Below are 25209 nucleotides of genomic sequence, written 5' to 3'. Positions count from 1 at the left end.
AAAATAATTTATTCCTGATCACACAATATACTACATATGAAATTCAAAAATCCAAAACTAGATCCACCTGAGAAAGCCATTTTAATCAGTGGTTTTTAAAATTTAATGTGCACTAGAATACTTATGGTGTTGGCTCCTAAGACAAATTTCCATATGGCTTCCTGGAACATGAATTTTTATAAACTCACCATGTAATTGTCGAAGTAGTCTAGAATCTTAAGAAACAAAGCCCATTAGCTCTGCTGAGAAGCATCTTCTAACCTACAGATCAAATTACTGAAATTTTCCTAATCAAGAAAATCAGAAACCACTTATCTTCACAACCAGTTAGTATTAATTTGTCATTTTTAATCTGGCTAAAAACCAGTATTAAATCCAATGTCTTACCTGAAAGGCTTATAGATACTGTATTTAAGAGCATTCATAGATCTTGTTAAATTTGAATCTGGTAAAGAAAGAAGGAAAAAAGGAAGGAAGGAAAGAAGGAAGGGAAAGGAAAAAAAAGGAAAGGAAAGGAAGGGGAGAAGAGGGGAGGGGAGGAGAGGGGAGGGGAGGAGAAGAGGGGGAAGGGAGGGAAGGGTGAATGAAAAGGATAAACTACTTTTTTGAAACTGACCAGAAGATAAAAACTGAGACATTTAAGAGTAAAGGAACTGTGCATAATTATATTAAGACAACAGACACTAATTTGAACTATTCTATGGAAATCATAGGAAAATTAATTAAGTTCAGTGAAAATTAATTAAGTTCACACTGTTTTTCTGTGTCCTACCACTATTATACATTTTTCTATACTGAACACCACATTCCTATTACAAAACAACCAGTGGGTTTACCACAGGCTTAATTTGCTTACTTGGAATCTCATTATCTTCTGCAGAACTAGAATGGAACACTCTCCTATTACCGTCTCATTAACTGCTAGCTATTGCCATTAAATTCAGCCCATTTCAGCCAACCTAAGAATGGAAGGTCAGGCCAACACTATCTTACAGATAAACTTGTAAAGATACATGTGACAAAGCATATGGATCTCAAGTTCTAGGACTCAGCACAGCCACCAGCTAGCCATATGACAGGCCAAGACACAGCTGTAAAGTGAGAGGACAGATTAGAAGATCATGAAGGGACCCATTAGGTTTTGGCCTTCTATGACTCCAAGACATTCCTGGCACTTAATATGGCTACAAGACTACTTTTTGATAACATCTTTTATATTTCACTTCTGTTTCTCAGAACAGAAGGTAAAAATTAAGCACAATTAAACAAAAAGATGTCTGAAAAACAGATTTAAAACTTTCTGATATACTTAAGATGAAATACATAGAAAAAGTTCACTGAATTAAGAAAATTTATTCTTTCCACATCAAATGTACAGAATGAAATTGCTGTTGTAAAGATGAACTAAAACATAGGTTGTAAACATGAACTAAGTTTTATAAAGTAACCTACAGCATAACCATGATCCTAATGTACTAGACACAGTGATAATATTAAATACCTTGTAAATTCTGAGGTCTGGAGTTCAGATACATTCTTTGTATTTCACATACTAAGTAACTACCATATATTTGGATATTTCCCATCATCTGATTCAGCTTATTCTCATTTTAGAAAATAAAAACCTTTAATAAATAATTATAGAAATAGAAGTTTTAAATACAGGCTTAAAGTAACTTAAAAATACATTTACACTGAAATATATAAGTAAAATATTTGTTGAGTCAGAAAACATTGTTTTCATAAATTAATGAAATTGAGAGAATGAATGAGTCAAGAAACATTTCATTCACTAGGTAAATTTGAATTACTTTAATATAACACAGCACTTATACAATACTGTTTTCAATATACATTTTGACCTCTAAAAATTATGCTTTCAGTGACAAGCTTTATATACACAACTCAGCCTTTGTGTGAACTTTATCACAAGAAGCAACTACATACAGTTTTTTTCTTTTTCTAATAAAGTGAAATTACAAACTTTTAAAGCAGAAAAAAACTCCCCCAAAATGCAAATTGATTAAGGCCCAGAGAACATGCTTACAAATGAACATAAAATTTCAATTATTTACCTTAGCAAGTAACTTAATTTATATATTAATCACCTCTCATTTCACTACTTCCTGATTTATAATTCTGGGAATATGTATCCTGCACCTACTGTGCAAGACATTGGGAACATGGAGGCCTTGTAGTATGGTGGAAGATGTTTAAGTACCAGCTTTTAAGGAAAAGACAAGTCTTATAGCTTTTACTAATCTGCATGGTATAAGCACTCCTACTATGGCAGATTTCAAGCCACCAAGAATTTAATAACTGACTTACAAATTACCTTAACCAATAATCCCTCACGAGCCATTATTATAAGCCAGCTCTGACCACTTCTGAGTGCTCTCTACCATCAAGTAACTCATCATCTCTGTATGGGTACATATCTTAGAGGACAGAAAACAATAGAGAAACAAAATGCAATTTAAATAATTCAATTATATTTTAATGACTAGTTTTAAAAGTTGAAAGGAACATTAAAATGGAAACTTTCTTATTTCTCTATTATTTTAGTTTTTCTTCTAAATTAATTTCAAAAAATTAAAATGCAGTATACTTGAGAGAAAGGAAAAGATGAGTAGAATAAGGAGAAAAAACAAGAAAAAAAATTATAAGAAACCTATTAGTAGTTATGTTCACAGAAGAAAAATCCCACTAAAAGCAAATACACTATAATTATTAAAATTCCATCTTCGTACGCCCCTTCAGTTTAATTCATAAGTCCAGAAGATCTGCCTTGACCTCTTTGGCTGCCACTTGGATGCAATTAGCTAGCTTCTTCACCACAACATTGAAGAGCATACTGTTTCACATTGCTCACACAACCAGCTCATAAAAAAAGGCAAAAGTACATTTTGTAGTCTAAAAACTGAGCTTCTTTGCAGAGTCACCCAGTTTGTGTCAGGCCTTAGGCAACTGTTGGCTGGTGTGACCAGGGAATTCTTCTGGTAGCAAAACATGGAGTCTACAGGTTGGGCATGTCCCTTGTTGCATCAACCATGGCCTAATGCACTAAGTGACAAAAAAATTCATGTTAGTCTCAGATTTGGCCAGCAGTGGGAGTTGTCACTCTGTATACCAACAAACACAGTTCCTTCTCTGAGGTGTGCTAAACAATATAGTGGGAACTGGTAGAACAATGTCTGTAAGTTTACTCTATTAGGTTTCATCCTCCAATTGCAGTTTTCAGAAGACATAGCAATTTTTCCTGACAAGAAAATTGGGGAAACTTGCTGTTGTCTCTGTCTGGTTTGTTTTATTACATATCATGTTTGACAATAAGCCAGAAAATCTTAGAACTCAACATACAAAAGTTACTAATACTTTGAAGAAAATGCTTATGGTATTCTGAAGTTTAAAACCCCTAGAAGATGCACTTACTTGAGTACTGGCTCTCTAAAAACCAACTGTTTTAATGTATATAAGTAATAGAGAGCTGGGTCAAATGAGTTTAAGGATAGGTACTATATGAGTCCCACTAATTCTAACCCTAAGAAATAATCTGAATGAATCATATACTCTGTTTAATGAATAATGACAAAGAATTAAAATGTTTTATTAAACATTTATGAATTGTTAAGACTTTACAAACTTTACATGAGAAAGGCTGCTATCTTCATTGGAGACCTTTCAGGATTATACATTTTGGGTATATGTCTTCACATCAAAAAAAAAATAATTCTTTACTATGTTATATCTTTGAAATGATTTACAAAAATCACTTAAAGTGATTGGCTATTGTGCACTTCTTTGAAATTTTCTATGGAATGTTATCTTTTTTTTTTTTTTGTATTTTAGAGAAGGGTGTACAGGGTGTTCAGGGTCTCACTATTAGATCAGACTTGTAGTGATCTGCTTGTTTACAGCCTCCCAAGAGATGGGATTACAGGCGTGCAGCAGGCACAGCAGACACAGGGATAGAATCCCCAGCCCCTGCACCTGCTTGCAGGCGCTATAATCTGCTAAACTATTTGGCCAGTCCTGTGGAATGTTATCTTTTCCTGTGTAAAATTTCCTCTCTCCACAAAAGACCTGGGCCAAACATTGTATTGTCAATAGCACTTACACAGCAGGAATACTAGGAGTTAGTCCATATAAAGGCTAAGAATAAAGGTATGTCAGCCTTACATTTTTCTAACATTAAAACCCAAGCCTGATAAAGCACAGGAGCTTGGGCACACTGCTATAAGTCTTATGTATCGTAATATGAGGAAGGCGTCATTAAATACAGATAGAGGACACTTTGTAGAATTGAAAACAAGTAAAGGTAAAGAGGAATTGTTACAAAGTTAGTTCTGCTGCTAAACTGTTATGTCAATCAATCAATACTTCTCCCATGTCTATTCAAGGAAACTGCCTACCATGTACTATTTAAATCTCAACAATGTTCCCCTTTCCTTTATAAGGCATACATAAATCTAAGAAATCATAGTACAGATACAGCTACATACATAGAGGAAACTGTTCAAACGTGTGTATAATACCCAAATGTGAAGTACAGAGGTATACACCATGGAATCTGTGACATGCCATTGGACAATGATGCATGTCTAGGATTTTAAGTAAGGTAGTATTAGTATTAAGATATTTTACTTAGCCAATTAATAAGAAAATATTCACAGGACAAATTTTAAGAGTTACCTGAGAGTGGAATTTGTGAGCACAAGGTAAAACTGAAAGGTTTTCTGGAGACAGATTCTCATGACAAATCACACAAGGCTCTTCTTCCTCTTCATCCTAGGGAAAATTATGTATGTTAACCAGAGCCTATTTGTCCCTCCTAAATTGTTAGGATTGCTGTGTTCATAATCAACAGCTTTACCACGTTACTGGCTCCTTCCCACATGGCAGAACTTTCAGAACTGGGGGGCCTCCAAGCTGATTTGGGGACCTGGGGAGCGTTAGGTTCTGATGAAATTGAAACACAAGTATCATTTGGCACTGATTTTCCTTGACTCTGAAAATAAAAACATTATACTCAGTTGTCAGAATTATTTTAAAACAGTATGAACTGACAGAATTGCATACAATGAAGTGCTGCAAGAATTAACAAAAAATTAAAATTAAAATTAAGAATTAGATTCACGAGGTATCCTGAAACAAATGTTGGCAATAGTGTCAGAGTCAGGTAAGATAAAAATAATTTCATGTGTTTTTTAAAATTAAAATAAGTATTTATGGAAAATTAGAAAAAAATGTCATTTAAAATCACTCAAGGAGCCGGGGAGATGACTCAGTAGGATAAGTGCTTCCCTGGCAAGTGCAAGGGCCTGAGTTCAATCCCCAATTCCCTGAGAAAATTTCGAGGTGATAAGTTTTTTGTTTATTGGTTATCTGTTTGCAATACATAATAATTACATTCATCTAGGGGAAGCAGCACATGTACATAATGCATCATATTCATTTTTACTTCCCTTTCTCTCCCTGCCCATCCTTTCTCAAACTGTTAATCTTCTTTCTATCTTCATAAAGACTACTCCAGTTTTTCTATCTTCTATCTTTTATTTTACTTCTAAAACTATATTTTGGGTTTCTCACATAAGAGAAATTATGTGATGCTTAACTTTTTGTGTCTTCTGTATGTTACTTGACATTATGGGCTTAAGATGTACCCATTTTCCTGCAAATGACACAAATATATCCTACTAAGCAATAAGCGGGGGCCAATTTTATTGTATTTCAAAAAGACTTTCTGTGTCACTTGTCAAGCTGAAGTTGTTGAATTATTCACTGTTAATCAATGAGCTAATATGACTAGAGGTTACTCACTTTCTTAACACGTCATAGATAAAATGAAACCATGTAACTATTGAGACATGGGAGCACAGATAATTTTTTGTTTTGTTTTTCACCTGAGACTTCTTGGGATCAATAAATTGGGAAATCTTGTAAATAATTTCATCGCATGTCAGTCCAGACAAAGACTTCCCATGAGACTCCTTCAATTTTCGTAAGAAATCTGTAAGCTCCTTTCTGCAAGAGATCAGCAAAAAGATGTGCTGATTTTCCCTACCGCCTTGAGGATGTACCCTCCAAACAAGATATAAAATCCTACCACACAATCGGCATTTAACATGTCGGGAGATTGGACTCTAGGGCTTTGATCTAAAAAATAATTAAAGGTCCCTCTGCATTTATCTGAAATAAAAATGAAAATTCTTAATTGGGTTAATAATGATGTTTAATGTGTTCAAGAGTGATGAAAATAAATGTTTATCTTTTTTTTAATGTTTATCTTTTTCCCAAAATGATTTTAACTTTTGAGAACACACTACAAAAATGCTGAGTTTACTGATTTTTGTGCAGAAGTCAAGTGAACATTTTTCTGTTTTAACTATGTCAACATTGCCTTTTTTCTTTTTCAGTGTTGATAGTTTTTGGTAAAACTAATAAGACAGAAAACAAAGACTAAATAAAACTGCAAAGTGAAGATTAACAGAAACTTTCATTATATGATAAACACCTACAATTATTTCAATCTCAACTTCCGAAGTCCACTGAACTAAAGCCTGCATATACATTTTTGATAGAACAGATAGGGATGAAATATTTTCCTATACCAAATGAAATGTTGTATCATCAGCCTTTGCCAATCTACTTCTAACAACTGTATGACAGATTTTTTTCATTTTAATTTTATTGCTATGAAGTTTATAAAATGACAATCTAATCCTAATTGCAACAGTATGTATAATAAAGAGTGGGTCTCCAAATACTAGAGAAAATTAGAATTGTTCCATTGGAAGCAAGAGTAAAGATTTTTAAAAAAGCTTCATTTGTGTTGGAGTAAAAGTAAGTATCTTTCCACTGAAATCAGACATCCACATCTGTTTGGAGATGTGAGATGCTCACAAACCTGTGCTGATAGAAAAGGTACAGTACTTATGACTCATCTAATATCAAATCATGAAAATATGGTTAATTCATGATAACTTACATTTGACTATGTTCTTTAACAAAAACATAAGGAAGCTCAATAAGATTAAGGAAGTAGAAAACAAAAACCTGGGGTTTTCAGTTCATGTAGCATACAATAAATTTAAAATTTACTTCGGAAACAGGTTATTAAAGTATTACAGCTAATGGCATTAAAATTGAATAAATTCATAATTATTTGTACTTTCAGTAAATGGGTAAGCCTAAATTTAAAAAGTTATTTTCTCATGATTTAAAACTAACAATATTAGTAAAGAATTTTAACATTTCTATAGAATATCAATTCCTGGCAAATTCCATTTTCCTTACCAAGGCCACAATACCATTTGTACATTATTTGTAACTATTATGGTTCTGTGAAATGTTTCTTTGCCACAATTACTGCAATGCAGCCCATGTCATATGACTTATAATGTGTGACGTACCTGGTCTGTTGTGGAAAAGCAGTTTTCAGCTTGTCTGTAATCCTCTCCCAATTCATCATGGATAGATCAGTTCCCAGCCCTGCACTAGGAGGCATAGTCTCTCCCACAGGTGCGGGCAGAGTCCAGGTTATGCCAGTCATCTGGAAGACACAGAGAAACACAACTCATCAGTTTTGACTAGTGAGCAATATTCTATGTCATCACCACATTCTCATACCTCAGAGAATGAGCTTAGAGAAGAACAAAATGGAAATGCCCATTTCTTTTTTAGAGTTTTCATTCCCTTTAACTAATGCCACAATATTTTTAATTTGTTGTGATTTTTTATTGATTATAAAAGCATGGCATATTACACAGTAATTATGACTACAGAAATTGTGTCTATTGCTGTATTTTTTTTATAGTAGTGGAAAGATCAACCTGAACTTTATAAATAAGGGGATGAGTATATAAATTATGGTACATCTAATCAAGTTGTTTAAAATAGACATCTTCATCTGTCTGGGAATGTAAGATATTCACAAAAATGTTGAGACAGAAAAGGCATAGTACTTATGACTCATATAATATCAAAAATTTTAAATGTATATGCATAAATACATATAAAAACTGCAAGTTATATAACAATTTCTAAAAAATTATTTCTTCTAGGGGTTCAATTATATGCTAATTCTGCTTTCTAACTTGTATACTTTTATATTATTTGCATTTTTTATGACTGGCATATATACTTTTATTATTAGAAAAACATTAACATTAAATTTTTCAACAACTAACTAAAGAGAAAAATGGTACTACAATTCTCTGTCAAATGTCTCATAATGTTACAGACAGATAATATGGAAGTTAAAGTGATATATTTGAGCTATGAAACCATGGAAAATTTCCCTATATTTTATGGAAATTATTTCTTAAAGCCATTACAATTGTAATTAATATCAATAAGTGAATGGAGTCTTAATCTGAATACTAACATAATTATATATATATATATATATATTAGCAAACTGTGATATATATTAGCAAATTAGCAACTGTGATTAGTCATTAAAATAACTTGTACAAAGCCTCATGAGATGGAGTTTTAACATACTGCCTAGAAATCAGATTGGCCTTCGTATCCAAGCTTTCCCAATTATTAGAAAGTAATCTCATTAGACAGTTAAACTATTTTAATGTTTTCAAAAAAAATTTATACAATGGTGGGCAACCAAATTGCATGAGAAACACTGTAATATTGTGGTAAAAACATGTGGTACATTTTTAAGATGTTGAAGCTTATAAACATTTATTTATAGACATGCAGCTTCTATGAAAATAAGCAGAATCAATCTGACTGCATACAGTGTATATCTGAAAAAGAGATATTCAATTAACTGCCCAGAATGTGCCTAGGAGAAACTCAAGATTAGGTTTTTGATTCACTGATTATATCTAATATCATTCTCACAAAAGAGGATTTCTTTTATAATAAAAGCTTATCTTAGCCAGAACCCCAAATAATAATTCTTATAATTTTAAATGTCTTTATTCCTTTTTCAGGCTTAGATAACACTTGTCTGGCTATTTGTAGCTAGGAAAATTTATAACTTTAGGATATGTGTTCCAAGGTGACTCTATTTATATTGTTCATGAAGTTGAAAGATTGTATGTCCTACGATGTGTGTGTAAATAAATTTTTTTCTTTAGCTTTGTGGCATAATTTAGTTTACTGTGACTTGAATTCCTTTCAATCTACCCAACAACCACACTAAAAAGAAATTATTACAAATATCAACCTATCTTGCATTGTTGCCTATTATGTAAGTAAACCTACCTTGCCTTCATTGTTGCCTGTTATATAAGCAAAACTAATTGTGAAGACCCACTAATATAAACATGTATCTATTTTTGATCCAAAATCTAGTATTAGCTAATGAAAGAAGTAATATGTAATACCCTGAAAACATTTTTTCAGATAATATTCAATTTTCATTCAGTTATCATCACCACAATCAAAATCATAATCACATAAAAAAACAAAAAACAAGGTATTCAGGAGTCCTGAACAGTGCTAGAGAACTAATTATTATCTGTTCCACCAGAAACGATGCTACCAGGGGAGGTCTAGGTTGGCCAGTTGCAGAGATGAGTGCAGGGCAAATTGCAGGCATTTGAGGAACAGTAAGTATGGGTCTAAAGAAAGTGTCTTTCACAACTGGTCTTCCCAAGTACTGCTGCATCTATAATAGGAAAGGTAAAACAAAAACAAGAAATTCACAAACATTTATGCATTCATATAGGTGACTGACAATTATTAATGTCATAACATTAAATATATGAATATCTAAAAAAATGGCAGTAAGATACTTTCATAAGATCACTAAGAAGCAGAAAAAGAGAGCCAGATTTTATTGTCATTTTTCTCTCTACCATGCTACATAACCTGGGATGCCAAGTCCCTCGTCTATAAAATGAGTGAGTTGGGTTGGGTAATCTTTAACACCCCCCCACAATTGTAATAGTATAGTACTACATTAAGGAAGTTCTTACTGATTGTTGATCATGTTGGCAGACAATATGGATACTGAGAAATTTCATTAAAAAAAATTCAAAGCTATAACAAAATACTGCTTTCCTCTATTACAGATTGAAGGTACCATGTAATGAAATCAATTTTATATTTATCTTCAAGAAAAACAGAAAAAAAAAGCAATGTGACCTGGAGGGATAAATTCTCTTACAATGACATAGACATATTTGTGGGTATTGCTGTACTTCTCAGGTGCCTGCACTTTAATACAATCATAGGCTTTAATATATCAAAGTGAAGCCTATGAGTGTCTACAGAATTTTTGCCCTTAACTAAAGCTAGGCAAGTCACATAGGTTAAAGTCCTCTCCAATAAGATAAAGGCCTAAAGGGCTTGGAGGGCAAAGTTTGATTCTGCTTTTTGCATTTTAGATTATCACTCATAGCTATTACTCAAGGTTTATACCAGTATGATTCTAGGAAACTCTAAAAAACAACTCTGTATCTACTTGCTCACTCTTTGGAACTATTTTACATTTAGAATAATGAAAGAGACTATAACCTGTGAGAACTATTTTGAATATGGGCAGAAGTTATATGGTTTCAGAAATCATATTGAAAATATGTGCTATTTCCTGTAACAGGCAATCTTTGGGATTTTTCTATCAGCTACTTAACATACTTGGGGGCATAATGACACTGAAAGCCAGACAACATTCACAAAACAGTGCTCCTATAGAATCTGAAATGATAGAAATTATAAAATGCAGTACTTTTAATTCTAACCTAAAGGTTCCCATAACTCTTTTAGTTCTCAATCCTGCTTTTGAAGTAACACACAGTATAACTCCATACACTGCACATAATGTTTAAGCTATCTTTTATACTCATCCATTAGTAGAAATTTTTAGAGTTCATTTTCAGAGTTCTACTACAAGCAGGAGTACTACCAAAACTCATCTGCTCCCAAATATCTTACATCTTGCTTCTCCAACATTTAGCTCTTACATGATTAGAAAGTCACCTAATAGTGTCCTTCTAAAAGTTCTCTTGGAATCTTGTATTTAATCACCTGGACTAAGACACCATGTTTTTCATAAAGGTAATCAACGATATAGAACTGAGACTAGCACATCTGATTAAATGCACTCATCCCTAATAAAATTAAAGAAGAGGAATAACAAGAAGCTGTCCTTGCTGGTGAAAATAGAAGAGAATTAAAGAAAAAAGGAAAGTCTAAGGCTGAAGTAGAGGGGACTAAATCCCCAGAAAGTACCTTTTAGGTTGCTATGATGCACTGTTTCAGTTATACAGTGGCAGTAACAAGGGGGCAGTGGGAGTTCTGGGTATTCATTAGCTATCTTCTATAATGTAAGTGGGATTAAGAAAATAAGTGAGGAATCATAATATTTACCTATCAAATGCAACACTAAAACCCAGCAACAGAAGCTACTATATCAGCCTCAGTTGATTCAGCTATGAATTACTTCACCAGGTGACTATGGTCTGCTAATTATGTTAGCAGATAAAGATATGGTTGCAGCTGGTACTCACAGTATGTTTCTATTTCATTTAGAATACAGGTGAAACACACTGTATATTCAGTATTTTAAAGTTTTACCATTTTACTCAAATGAATATGGCAATTTTCTAAACCATCAAGCAGGCTTCTTACCAGTATCTCAGGACTGGGAGGTGGTGGAGGAAGCTGGACAGGGGGCAAACTACTCAAGGGAAATCCTTGCTTCACCTTGTTGATTTGTTCATTGTATTGTGTCTGATAGAAGAGAAGAAAAAATATCTTAGAGTACAATCAACATTAAAAAAGAAGTACATAAGAATACTTCATGTTGTTTTAAATAACAAAACATAGAACAGTGGTACTCGACCTGAGAGAGACCACTATCCACACATGTAAATATCTGCATTTTTACAAGTGTTGTTTAATAAGAAATGGTAACACATAATCCACAGTTCCATGTGATAAGATCTGCCAAAAACTCCTGAAAGTTTAACACCATATTTTCAACATTTTTAGCACTGTGCTCATTTTACTTTACCATACTATTTAATCAACAACACACAAAAGCTAGAAAAGAAAGTCCTATAAAAATTTTTTTAGAAAACTTCCTACAGAAGACATATGCTTGCAAAGAAATAAGGATGAAAAACAGGAGCAGATCTTTTGATACTCAAACTTACATAAATGAAACAGAAATTTTAAACATCATTAAAGACAGTAAAAAAGTACTGGGGAGAAATAGCGAAGAAGAAGTTGGATAAGTCTGCAATGCTGTTAGGCAGCTCTTCACAAAAGTATTGCTTTTTTGCTGGTAGTATCATGAAGTCACAAAACAATTACAATTACATGATAATATTATGTATAGAAATATTCTAAAGCCAAGTAAATAACCAGTGAGTCATCTCTTTTGATTACCTTCAGTATGGTCCTGACTCAGCTGAACCAATAATTACAAATTACTCTGCATTATGGAACAGTTATATAAAAAGGCTGAAAATTATTATGTTTTTGTTTTGTTTTTTGTATTTAGTACAGGGTCAACAGGGTCTCACTACATAGATCCAACTCATAGTGAGCCCCCTGTTTTCAGCCTCCCAAGTGCTGTGATTACAGATGTGTGCCACCATACCCAGTCTCAATGTACTCCAGGGGTGGGGCCAGAAAAGTATGTCCAGAATTGAACCCTGGCCACTGCACTCTGCCTAAGCAGGTGCTTTAGTATTCTGAGCTATCTGGCTGGCTCAAAAAGGCTAAAAATTAATATAAGACTAATTGATCTTCCTTTTAATTCTGTAAACACATTATTATTTAGACTAGATATGAGATTTTTGATCATGGCAAAAATCTGGTTTTGGAATTCTAGGAAAGCTAGGTGAAGTACAATGCTGAGTTCATCACTTAATGGACAATGGATTTAAATGATCACATGTGTGAATCTAGGATGCTATCTACCATCAGCTACATGAAAGTAATGCCAAATTGGAGGTATAAACTTTGAAAGCTTATATGAATAGAACATTTTCTTTGTTAAGTTTTCTTAATTGCTTTTAATATTAGATGTCTTCCTTAATTAAATACTACTCACAATATTCAACCTATTTGCTCTAAATATACTTCAAGACTTACCCTGAGGAATGCAATCTTGTTCCTAACATCCGCCACAATAGCATTCCAACTATCTACTGCAGCCTTTAACTGAAGTGATTCTAGGTTGCTAATGTAGGAAAAGGAGATACAAAATAAGCTATTCCTTTTATAATACACTTAAGTTTCCATTAAGTTCCCTAAGATACATATAAATAAAAGAAAGCAATAAAATTACCTCTATTAACAACAATGAACTCAAATGGGGTTAAAGATACATGGCAGGGCTTGTTAATAAAAAAAAATAACAAAACCCAGCAATATATAAGAATTCTTTTTTTAAGAAAAAAACTACAAGTTAGGCTTCCAGAATACCAAGGTTTTTTTTCTATCTTGGTATGATCTTGGTTGGTCGGTCAGTTGGTCGGTGGGTTGGTCAGTCTGTCTGTCTATCTATCTATCATTCTACCTATCCACCTACCTACATGCCTACCTCTCTATCTATCATAGGCACATTTATCTCATAGGAATATATATGTATCTCATAGGAATATCTTCAATGCAGTAGGGAAGCAGAGAAAGTCAAACAGAAAAATTCCCTTAGGAGTCCAATGTAGGAACAGTTTAAAAAATGTTGACCTATCTTGGAAGTAGTTCTTAAGATTGTTTTTAGATTAACTCTGATATAAAAGAGCCACAGTTGGCCTATCTGGCTACATTATAATTCGTTTAAAGATACTGTGAGGGCAAATGAGATTCTTCCCTTTGTACGATGCACAAACTGCATAAACACAGCAGCCTCATCAAACCACGTCCAACACATATTCAAGGTATCAACAACCTTGAGGTCTTTAGGATCTATCAGTTCTAGAAAAGACTTCATGTGGTCAAAAGGCCTTTTAAAAAGGTTTATCTGTACCTTTTTAATCACTGCTGTACCTGTATAATCCAGCTCAAGAATTTTACAAGACCAGAACAAATCACTACTTGATTATCTCATAAAAAGAAACTTCATATTCTATTTTACACAGGTGCCTTTCTCCTTCTAGCAAGTAAATAAAAGGTGTCATCACTTACAATAGCACTTTCTTAACTTCAGTGTACACCTATATACCCTGGTAATCTTGTTAAACATCATATTCTGATTCTTCTGAATTAAAAGAACAATAATAATAACTAAAATGATAATCGTTAAAAAAATGCCTTGGTCCCAGAGATTCTAATTTTTTTAAAATTTTGAAAGAAAAGCCCATTAGATCATAAATATATGGAAGAGTTCAGGCAACTTGTCAAAAATTTGAAAATTATTAATATATCATAGTAGGAAACTACCTTTCATATGGTGTTATACGTAATAATGATTTTTCCCTCAATGTATTCCAAAAGTAATTAAATCAAGCATTAGAAGGAAAAACAATTAGAAAAAAAAGTCCAGTAAGAATCCACATTTGTAAATATATGGTCTTTGTGCATGTCCCTGAGACTTCTGATATATTTCGCTGTGGAACCAGGAAAGTCTTTCAGGAGCTATTGCTATATGCATTGCTTCTCAGCACTTAATCAAAAGTAACAAGTTACAAAAACCAAAGTGACAAAAATTTTACTTCTGATGTATGAAAAAGGGGGCGGCATCACTCAAAGACTACCTTGTGCTATATATAAGGCACATCGGGGGATATGTTCAGCCTTGTTGGTGTTTATGAATCTCAAGATCAATATGCATTATGGAGGTTGGGAATGTTACCTTGCTGCCATGTGAGTCACTCTAGCAAGCTGACTGAGACATTCTTTTTCAGTCTGCTCTAGATGAAGCAGCCCAAAATCTCTACGACACTGTAAGAAATACACCTGCAGATTTTTGAGAAAGAAAAAGATAAAAGTGTCTTTGTAAATGGACATTTTCTTCCCAAGTATATTTTAAATTGTTATATGACAAGTATGTTTTACGTTATTTTTCAATCCAACAATACCTAGAATTCTATTAAAAATATATTATAAAAAAGCTTTTCAATCAATATAATCATGTAATTCTAATTCTCATATTCATTCTCATTATGATAGTAAACATTCTAGAACACTCCTTTTCAAACTTGTATACATTTGCAATCATATAAAAATGTAAAAAGGATATCTTTTTCCTAGAGACTTTAATTTAATTGAAAATGTGCATAGCCTGTGCATTATAATTTTAATACTGTTAGCTTTCAGAAGCTATTGAACTAATATGAAGCAAAGTTCGAGAATAGTCTAAAGAAGTCCTGACATCTATTTTTTTTCTCTTGAAGAAGAGATCAGAAATTCAGAATACATAGAAAGAACTGTGTATAGTCCAAATGGGCCCTGGAAGTCATCTGGTCTAATACTAATTCCTCCCATATCAAGAATCCTTTCCAAATCATTACCAATGCACAATAATTTAGCCTTTGGTTCCTTTTTATTAAAAAATCACTCACTCACTAAAAACTACATTACCAGACAGCATTAAGTATAAAATTAATAATGGAATCAGAAAGATACTTGAAAAAAAAAAGCAGTAAAGTACAAAGAACACAAAACATTTTAAAGGTAATGTGGGTGTTCCATTTGTTAAAGCTAGTATTTTAAAACTATTTCCGTGGATTTTCCATTCATATATCAGTCACTGGTTCCTGGATTCTGGAATTCATCTATTCTGCGAGAGAACAAAGCTTACCAATGACACAGGAGAGAAGGTTTATAATGCTTTTAATATCACAGATTTAAAAAAAACATGAATTTTACTTTATGTCAAATTCATTATCTATAAAGGTAACCTACACATAAATATGCATCATATTTCTTTTTCTGTGCAGTGCTCTAAAGTAACTTAGAAGAAACTGGATTACTTTCTAAAAGTCTGGAAATTAAGTTGTTTTTTTCACACTGGGTTACATAATGTGTATGTATTGTTGTAAGGTCTAATATAGGATATAGTAGAGAAAAGGGACATTATAGTAGCAATGAAATGTCATTCTTTGAAAGTTTGGCTTAGTGACCTTGCTTCATGTGAATTTTCTTAAGGTGTATACATCTGTTCGCCTACTGCCACAATCAATTTCTTAAGAGTCATAAAGGAAAACACGTAAGATTATAAACACTGAAGTATTTATATACAACATGCTAATAAGTAATAAAAAGCACAAGAGTGCAGTGTGTTTTCTTGGCTTGTTCTAAGATGTCTTATTTTTGTTAGTTTAGACATTAAGTGTTTTTTTCCTATTCTTTAGTCTACTAGTAGCACAAAACAAAAACTTTCTTCCCAGTATTTGTTTACCTCAGCTGTTAAGGCTCTGCTAGTTTCTGCATTCAGCTTGTTTAAGTATGTTTTAATCGTGCTTTCCAGATTATGCTTCTCCATTTCCCACTGAGATCTGAAAGATATGATCACTAAAGAGTAAGCAACATTACAACAGGGCAAACTTTTTCATCTTATGTAGACGTGGATACTTACCAGATACCAAAATGGGTGGTGCCTTGATCTAAACTTTGGTAGCTTCCAGGAAATACATTTCTGGAGTTCACCAGCTACCTAGTCCACATTAGTTATAGAAGCTCAAACTAAGACAGCAGGTTACCTCCCTATCCCTCAGTTTCCACATGTTAGAGCATACAAAGTTTTATTATCTTTAAAAAGAACTGTGAAAATTCATTCAGGCAATATACAGCTCTCTTCCTTGATACATAAGTACTAAATTAATGTTAACTATTACCTTTTAAAATAGATTTTAGATAAATTAAAAGTTTTTGCAAGCTTTTTTGCATCCAAACAATAGCAACCACATAGGCTTTCATTATCTTTGCCATAAAGTCAAATGCTAAAGCATTTTTTCCCATAATTTTATTAATAAACAAATAGCAATGAGACAGTTGCAAATCAAATCGGTAGGACAGTAAAGCATTTTTATTGGTATGTTAGTACCCTCATTTTTAAATTTCTGATTAAGAGCAAATTCCTACAGCTTGAGAGGGAGAGAGAGAGCAACATGGCTAAGGACATGGTTTACACAGGCAATCGTGGAAAGCCATACCCACTAGCCAGTGAGGTTTTTTTTCTCTTCATATTTTCTCAGCTTCCTGTACTTGAGTCCTAGGACTCTCTAGCATACAAACCAAATTTTGTCTTTAATGACAGCAAATAATTGAAAATGCACTATAATAAAGACTGTCATAAAAATCATTTTCAATGTTTTATTATTAGAAATAGGGAGATGTTACAGGAACTAATACTGATAAGTTTGACAATAACATATTACAAATATCATTCAGGCCAAAGCCTATTAAGAAGAGAAAAATACAAAATACCCAAAGACATATATTAACACAAGAGGAATCATTATGCCATTAAATAACATGCAAAATTTGTGTAAAAGGAAACAAAATGGACTTCATCAAAAATATCTGTGCTCTAAATAACATCATTAAGAAAAATGATGACGCAAACCATATATAATTGAAGAATATTAAATTTCTTGTTATATATTCAAAAGATATCAAACCATTTATAAAAAAGATGTAAATAAATATTCGTAAGTTTACTCATGATAGACAAAAAGGCATGCAAAAAATTAAATGTCAAACTGATTAAAAGGTAAAATATGCCTTATGAAATAATAGAATATTACTTATCCATAAAAAGAATGAGTAATATGTTCTAAAATAAGCAGTACTAATGGCCAGATACCTCTGTGCATATACAATAAGCACTTTAATAATGTGCATTTTCTGCTACTTGAGTTAGATCTCAAAAAACTGTTTTAAAAAATTACCCACAGCAAATACTAGGTAAATAAGAATAAAATCTAGTTTTAGAAAGTAGCTTCATCTAGTAGCACTGAGTAAGACCCTCATGCTCTAGTCCTTTGCAGTAGTTTGTTGTGGGATTGCAACTCTGCTGTTTTAATTTCACAGCAAATTTCAGGGCTAGAAGTAAGGTGATCACACCTCTAAATTTGCCCAGCACACTTCAAATTTATACCTATTACTCCAATATACTGTTACTACTCAACAGCATGCTCAAAAGTACCCAGTAAATTGTACGGCTTCCTTATCCAGTAAAATACAAAATTTCAGAGAGTTTATGTTCACCCTTCCTCATCCCTTACAAAGGCTATACCTTTTCATGGAAAGTTGTTCTTTAAGGTTCTTGATTTCATTATCTTTAGCATGGACTTGACGCTGTAATCTAAGAAAATGAGAAAATGGGTCATAAATGTTAGAAATCATTTCACATTAACACACAACAGTCCTACCTGTAACTGAGGATGGGACCAATTATCTCTAATTTGGACAAAAATCATAAGGATCAAAAGATTAACTTAATTCCTATATTTGTTCCTTTTGAAATTTACCTACTTTACCGACTATCCAAAGAAATTCCAACTCAGTAAATTAGAAAGCTACAGAGAAATGTTATTATCTTATCATGTATCCCAGCTCAGTGACTTGAAAAAACTAGCTTCAGCTTTTTCTACTTTAGTGTATCTACTAGAAAACAGAAATGGTACCTTCTGATTTTTCTAGGCCTGTTGTGGAATTGAGATGTCTAAGGTCCTTAAAGAGATATTTTATCTCAAGTCTTGAAAACTATAAAAGATTAGAGGTCTCAAAGAAAAATAGACCTTAAATATATAAAAGTGATGCTGTGTGCAAATAAAAACACTAATTACAAACTATAAACTAAATATTTTTCTGGTACTAGCGATAGAACTCATATACATGAAAGGCAAGTGTTTCACCACAATATGAAGACATTTATATCAAAAGTATGTTTCTCCTCAGGTCTGATAAATTCAGACTGTTGGACACAAAGGGGCTTTAGTTAATAGAAAACTATTAAGCAGAAAATTCCAGAAATAATTCATAAGCTTCATGTTATATACCATTCTGAGTAGCATGATGAAATCTGTGCTTTCCTATTCTGTCCTGTATGGGATATGGGCATATCATCCCATGTCTAGTGTATCCACATTGTGTATACTACCCACTCATTAGTTACTTTGTAGCTAACTAGGATATCAGATCAACTACTCTTGTACCTTAATGCTTGTGTACAAGTTACCTCTATTTTACCTAATATCAGAGTAGTCATGCTGGCAATCATATTGCAGTATGACTGCCATCATGTTCTATTTTATTAATTGTTATTATTAATATTTTACTGGGGCTGGTGAGATGGCTCAGTGGTCTAAAGCACCTACTTAGAACAAGCTTAGCAAAGCACAGGGACCGCAGTTCAATCCCCCAGTACCACATGCCAGCCAGCCCCGCCCCCTGGTGGGCTGAGCTGGCCACACACACACACACACACACGTAAATAAAATTAAAAAAAAATATTTTATTGCCCCTAATTTATAAATTAAATTTTATCATATGTATATATTGATAAGAAAATTCAGTACATATAAGATTCACTACTATCTGCTACTTTGGGCAGCCACTGGGGGTCTTGGGATGTATCCTTTGGGTAAGAGGGACTACTGCATTTCTTTTTACTTTCAGTATTTTCCTTTACCTTTAGTTTTCAGAACTTTAGTTATAACATACATTGGCAAGAATTTCTTTAGTTTTACTAGTTAGGGCTACATGAGCTTCTTAAATTTGTAAATTTATATATTTTATCAAACCTGAACAATTTTTAGTCATCCTTGAACACTTTTTTTCAGTGTACATTTTTTTTTGCACTCTCCTAGAATCCTAAAGACTTCAGCTCTTTTATCATCATCCCACAGGCTGAGATTTTTTTCTTTTTATCGTCTTTTCCCTCTAATCTGTTCTCTTTGATTTTTAAATTGAGTAAATTCTATTCACCTATTGGTAAATTTATTTTTAAACTATCATCTTTATACTTAGAAGTCTTAAATTTTAAGTATTGTATTTTCTAGTTTTATAACTTATTAATCTTTATGATAACTATTATAAGCTGAAATTTTATAGATTTTTATAAAATTAAATTCAATTTTATTGAAGTATTTTTATGATGTTGCATTACACCCAAAATAATTCATTCAGATAAAATTATCTGGATCATTTTAATGTCATTTGTTGGTCTTTTTTTTTTTTTTGGTGGAACTGGGGATTGAACTCAGGCCCTTGCACTTGCCAGGGAAGCGTTTATTCCACTGAGCCATCTCCCCGGCCCTTGTTGGTCTTCTTTATACTGTGATTTTCTTGGCTTTTGGTATGATGAATGTTTTCTACATGAGTGTAGCCTACATATTTTGGATGACTCTGGGTTCTATTTATTTTTTTTATTTTTAACTGACAGCTGTGGTATGAGGTAGTGGTCCAGTGGATACATGTGTTCAGCCTTGCACTGGGCCCTATCAACATCCCTGCAAAAGTGAGGTCTGACTCATAATGCATGAAGCTGAAAAGTGTATAAGTTACCATGAAAGTGTGGATCACAGTAACTCACAATGCCTTTTGCCTATATTGGCGTAAGATCAACTCCTGTTAGGCCCTGCTGACACCAGGAAAGGAGAAAGAAAAGGACTGGTTTTTTTTTTTTTTTTTTTTTTTCTTATTACTTCACAGTACAGGGAGAACTTCGCTCCTCTGGCATCAACAAAGGAAAGGGGTGAATGGAAGGCCAGTTAGTTACAGGGCAGAGATTTAGTATCCACGAGGAGCATATTGTAGGAACAAAGTCTAGGACTCAGGAATTCTGCCTGGCATTACTTGTTAAGTCTCACTTGTGCTGGGCAGAAGTAAAGACTAAGTTGCTAGCTGGCCCATACTAGCATAGGAATTACAGGATTACCTCTTGCTGCCTGGTGGGGACTGGAAGATCAGCTGCCTAAGTTCAAGGCTCTAAACCAAAATAATAATAATAAAAAACAGTCATCAGCTGCCTTCTTGGTCCTGATGAAAAAGCATTATCAGAGGAATAAATTATTGCCTCCTGTTTCTGTCAGGTGTGTGAATCAGAGCATACTAGTCCCTAGCAATGGTGTGGGGCCCACAGGCCTTTGGCTAGAGCAGGCTGGGTACTGTCAAAGAGGTTTTCTGTTATTACACTTTCCTTTTCCTGATACTTTGCTAGAGGGAACTGTCTTTTCTTGGATGATTTTTTCCCCATGCTTTCTGGCCATCCTAATGCAGAGGCTCCTTCAGGGCCCTACTATATCAATAGAGAAACTTACTGCCATTTCATTCCCCAAATCCCAGTGGTTTTAGACATTATGTTTTTCTCTTCCTACTTTTCAGTGCCCAAACTTGACAAAAGTCAATACCAAGCCCTTCATAAGGCATTACATGTCAAGACTGGCAGACCATTCTTGTACCTTTTGAAGTGTTCCTATGTTTATTTGTTGTATCATGTCTATGGTCTTAAAACTGTAAGAACAAGGAGCTGTTAGGAATGGAGATACTATACTTTGGTGAAATTAATAGTCCCTTTGCTATATGTAATTTTAATTATCACATGTTAATCTATTGTCACAGCTAGATTCCCAAATGTCACCCTACAGGCTCATGATGCTATAGGCTTGATAAATGTTTTGCAACTGTTTACAACTCAGTGTTCCTTGTGTGAAGACACATGTACACAGTGTATGCAAGTCAGCTCTCAGAGTAGAGAGGGATATCATCAGACAGAGGAGAAAGGCAGCTTCTTTACAATGATAGAATTACTTTTCTGATCTCTACCGTTATTTGACGTATTTCTGGACTGCTCAACATTTAACAGGCTAAAAGAAAAAGTTCTGAATCCTAAAATACAGATAAGTAAAATAAGTAATTGCAGCCATCTTAGTTTGCCCATTTCCCTAGGTCTTTACTTCCTTCTGATCTTAGATCTTTCTAACAGCAGTGGGAACAAGGCTGAAGGTGTTTGAAACTGATATCACCAACCTTTTGGTAAAAATATTTTCATGTTTGAGATATATGGCAGAAAATTTAAGAAACAAATGGCTGCCAAGTATTTGTCCAATTTTGTATCCTCTACAACATTCTCTAGTTTTTGCTTATTCTTCCTATCAGTATCCTAGAAGCTATAGTGAACTTTACATTAAATTTTATGAAGATACAATAGCACTGTTTATTAACATGAGCCACAAAATTATGCTGTATTTCAAATGACACATATTTTAGGAAGTTATTAGCATAAAAGAAATAAAGCAGATCACCTATTTTTCCCTGTGAAGTTAGAATTTTTGGTCTTTGGCATTTAATAACTAAAGGTGGAAAAAGAAAAGAGATCAGTGAAAAAGGGAAGGATCTTGAACTGATTCATTTTCTCTCAGGGTTAGAACAAATACTCTGACAGACCAATATAAAAAGCACTCAACTGATTTTGTGAATGTCTTTGAGAAATGTACTTATGTGCTATAAAGAAACAGATAAACATTGATTCTAGTTTTAAAAATTAGAGTCATGATCTAAAAGTTAATTATCCTTTTCATGTACTTCTATTATCTTCACACTTGTTGGGGCAATACATGAAAAGCCTGATATATATAGAGAGTGAACAGTTGTGTACTTCTCAATGCAGGAGGCAAAGCAAAAATATGGATAGCTTTCAAGCAAATAAAATGCTCTGGAGTTTCTACTGTGCAGCCGTACTGCCACCCAGTGGCTACATCGAGATCATATTTTATATATAATAAACAAGGTAAACCCAGGATTGCCCTTTTAAAAAAATGTTGCACTTACTTGGAAACTTTATTGATTCCAAAAGCCACTTGTTGGTTAAGAGATACGATTACTTTTTCTTTCTTTTTAATTTGCATTTGATTTTCTTGCCACCGAAATGTCACTGTTTTCAACTGCTTTTTGAAATCCTGATCAATGTAAAATATTTCAGTTATTTTTGTCCAAGTCAGGACTGAAACTAAAAACAAACATCAAGTAGGTTCCTTTAAAAATGAAGATATTAAATTTTAATATTTGAAATACTTCTTACTTTCCTAAGATTCAATGGCAAAAGCACTTACCTCACACTGGTAGTGCAATTTATAAAGCTGCTGTTGACAAGCAAGCCTTTCTTTTTCAGTTTCTCGATAGTCTGCTGTTACCTTACCAGTTGAGCCCTATTAAGCAAATAAAACATGCATGTCTCATTTTTCTCTTAAAATCAATAATACATTAGTGGGTTAATATATTACTATACTTAGAGGATTTAAAGATAACCTCTACTAATGCTTTATGGTCTCAGAAACATTATTTCTCTAGTTAGATAAGCCAACTTTCTCCCAATTACAGCATTCACTAAGTAATACCATAAGTACTTTGATTCCTGGTGCTAAGACTGTGTAACACTGTCTGCACACTTTTTCTATTTTTAAGTATTTTCTTCATAATGCTTTTATTGTAAGAACCATAGGTGGTAGCACTTATTATTCCCATTTTCTTTCTTTATTTTTTTTCTTTAATGTATTTGGTACAGGTTCTCACTTCTACGCTTGGACTCAAAGTGATCCTCCTGTTTTCAGTCTCCCCAGCACTAGGATTACAGGTGCGTGCCACCACGCCCAGGACTCAGTGGTTGGCTCAGGGCATGCTTGGGTGGGGCCAGCACAGCATGTGGTACTGGGGATCAAACCCTGGCCTCTGCTTGCCTAAGCAGTCACTTAGTCGGCTGAGGTATCTCACCACATACCCCCATTTTAAAATGATAAAATGAGTAACTTGTCCAAGGTCACACAGACAGTAAGTAAAGGAGTCTGCTTTCTAACTCAAGCAGTCTAAATTGCCTGTGTGCTTGATTGTTGCACTATACATTTGACTTTACTGTTCAATTTTTCCAGTAGATTGAAACAGGCACTATGTCTTACCATAGCTCTTGATACCAGGTAGGTACTAAATACTTTTAAAGTCAATAAACATTTTTTGAAATTACACATGAGATTTTAATTCTAATTTTTACTTCTTATAGTTTTCCTGGCTACTGAATAAAAATCAGTGGTCATAACTTCAATCAAAATGTACATATCCTTCAATTATATGAATGTTGTACTGTCAACCATTTGTACTAACCGTACCTTTAGCATTCTTAGTATATTGCTACATAACATATACTACTATATTTAAATCCAGAGCAGGTTATCACTGAAAATTCTCATGAGTCAGTTAAATAAGTTTAGATTTAATTCCTTCATTTACTTTAATTAAATGCTCTGTTAAGCATTTAAATATCATTCCTATGCCTGTTCAGATAGGTACATCATTTCAAAAAATGAGCCAGAAAAAATTGTTATTGCACATTAATATTTTATAGACACTTCAAATTAAACAGATTTGGAAAAAATAGAAGTAGCACTATTTTACAAAACTATTTTTCTCAGGACATTTTATTAGTGGGATATGATCATATTTGTTGGCTTTTCTTGCACTGCTCAAAAATCTTTTGAAAAGAATACATTTGTAATAATTTTTACCCAGTAGTTAAAATCAGAAAATAGTGTGACAGCTAACAAAAAAAGTTCACATTCCCTAGGGTTCTTTTTTCCTCTACCAAGCAATCTATACCTTACCTCTCATTTTTTTTCTTTCTACCAACAAAAGCATAGACCACTGGGTTTCTCAAAATGTTATTAAGACTGTGAAAAACAAGGTAACAACTGTTTCTGAAGAAAACAAATGGGTATGTGTGCTTTGTACTCATGTTCACCTGTTCAATCATGTCCAGAATGTGCAATTCATCCAGGCTATAGAACTTGTCTTCTGTTGTAGAATCTTCTGGAACATCACTTGCACTGTCCTTCATAAATATATCCACTGGGTATGAATCTGTTTGCTCTTTCTTCAGTTGTTCTTCTTTTTCTCTCATATATGAACTACAGGGGTAACATGATATGATTTTTGTACAGCACTTTCCATCTAAGTTATGGCTATATACACTAGTACTGCATTGGTTTTATAAGATGCTCAGCATTAGAAGGGTCCATGGTCAAATAAAGTTTGAAAAGTTTTCATTCTGTGCCCAGGTCTTGAGCAATCACAATGAATATTAGCAAGTTTGAGACAACACTTGGTTGGCCTATCTATTTCACTGTCCACCCCAGAGCTTTCAAGAATTGAGATCACAGAGCTCACTTTTCAAATTAAAACTATTAACTTCAGTTATGTTGGGAAACAATATTTTAAGAAATACTGCCAAGCATTTCCACCTCATTAGTCTCTCTCTCTCTCTCTCTCTCTCTCTCTCTCTCTCTCTCTCTCTCT

The 25209-nt window shown here is 33.4% G+C and overlaps 1 protein-coding gene across 1 annotated transcript in view; it reads right to left on the bottom strand.

Moving 5' to 3' along the window:
• Positions 1-2608: 2608 nt before the first annotated feature.
• The window catches only part of Dzip3 (DAZ interacting zinc finger protein 3), an 89616-nt gene continuing 67015 nt past the window's right edge, over positions 2609-25209 (bottom strand). Inside the window, exons 19-32 of the mRNA XM_004643976.2 lie at positions 24656-24821; positions 22980-23075; positions 22699-22826; positions 18161-18229; positions 16322-16418; positions 14774-14877; positions 13072-13159; positions 11599-11700; positions 9509-9634; positions 7413-7552; positions 5904-6024; positions 4874-5008; positions 4693-4788; positions 2609-3063 (exon numbers count right to left, since the gene is read on the bottom strand). Of these exons, the coding sequence (XP_004644033.1) occupies positions 2953-3063; positions 4693-4788; positions 4874-5008; positions 5904-6024; positions 7413-7552; positions 9509-9634; positions 11599-11700; positions 13072-13159; positions 14774-14877; positions 16322-16418; positions 18161-18229; positions 22699-22826; positions 22980-23075; positions 24656-24821 (1579 nt within the window). The 3' untranslated portion in view covers positions 2609-2952. The remainder of the gene's footprint in view (positions 3064-4692; positions 4789-4873; positions 5009-5903; positions 6025-7412; positions 7553-9508; positions 9635-11598; positions 11701-13071; positions 13160-14773; positions 14878-16321; positions 16419-18160; positions 18230-22698; positions 22827-22979; positions 23076-24655; positions 24822-25209) is intronic.

The sequence above is a fragment of the Octodon degus genome, unplaced genomic scaffold (genome assembly GCF_000260255.1).
Source record: "Octodon degus isolate 3935 unplaced genomic scaffold, OctDeg1.0 scaffold00187, whole genome shotgun sequence".
NCBI classification, from domain to species: Eukaryota; Metazoa; Chordata; class Mammalia; order Rodentia; family Octodontidae; genus Octodon; species Octodon degus.
The sequence above is the reverse complement of the archived record's forward strand: the minus strand, read 5'-3'. Positions and strand labels throughout refer to the sequence as shown.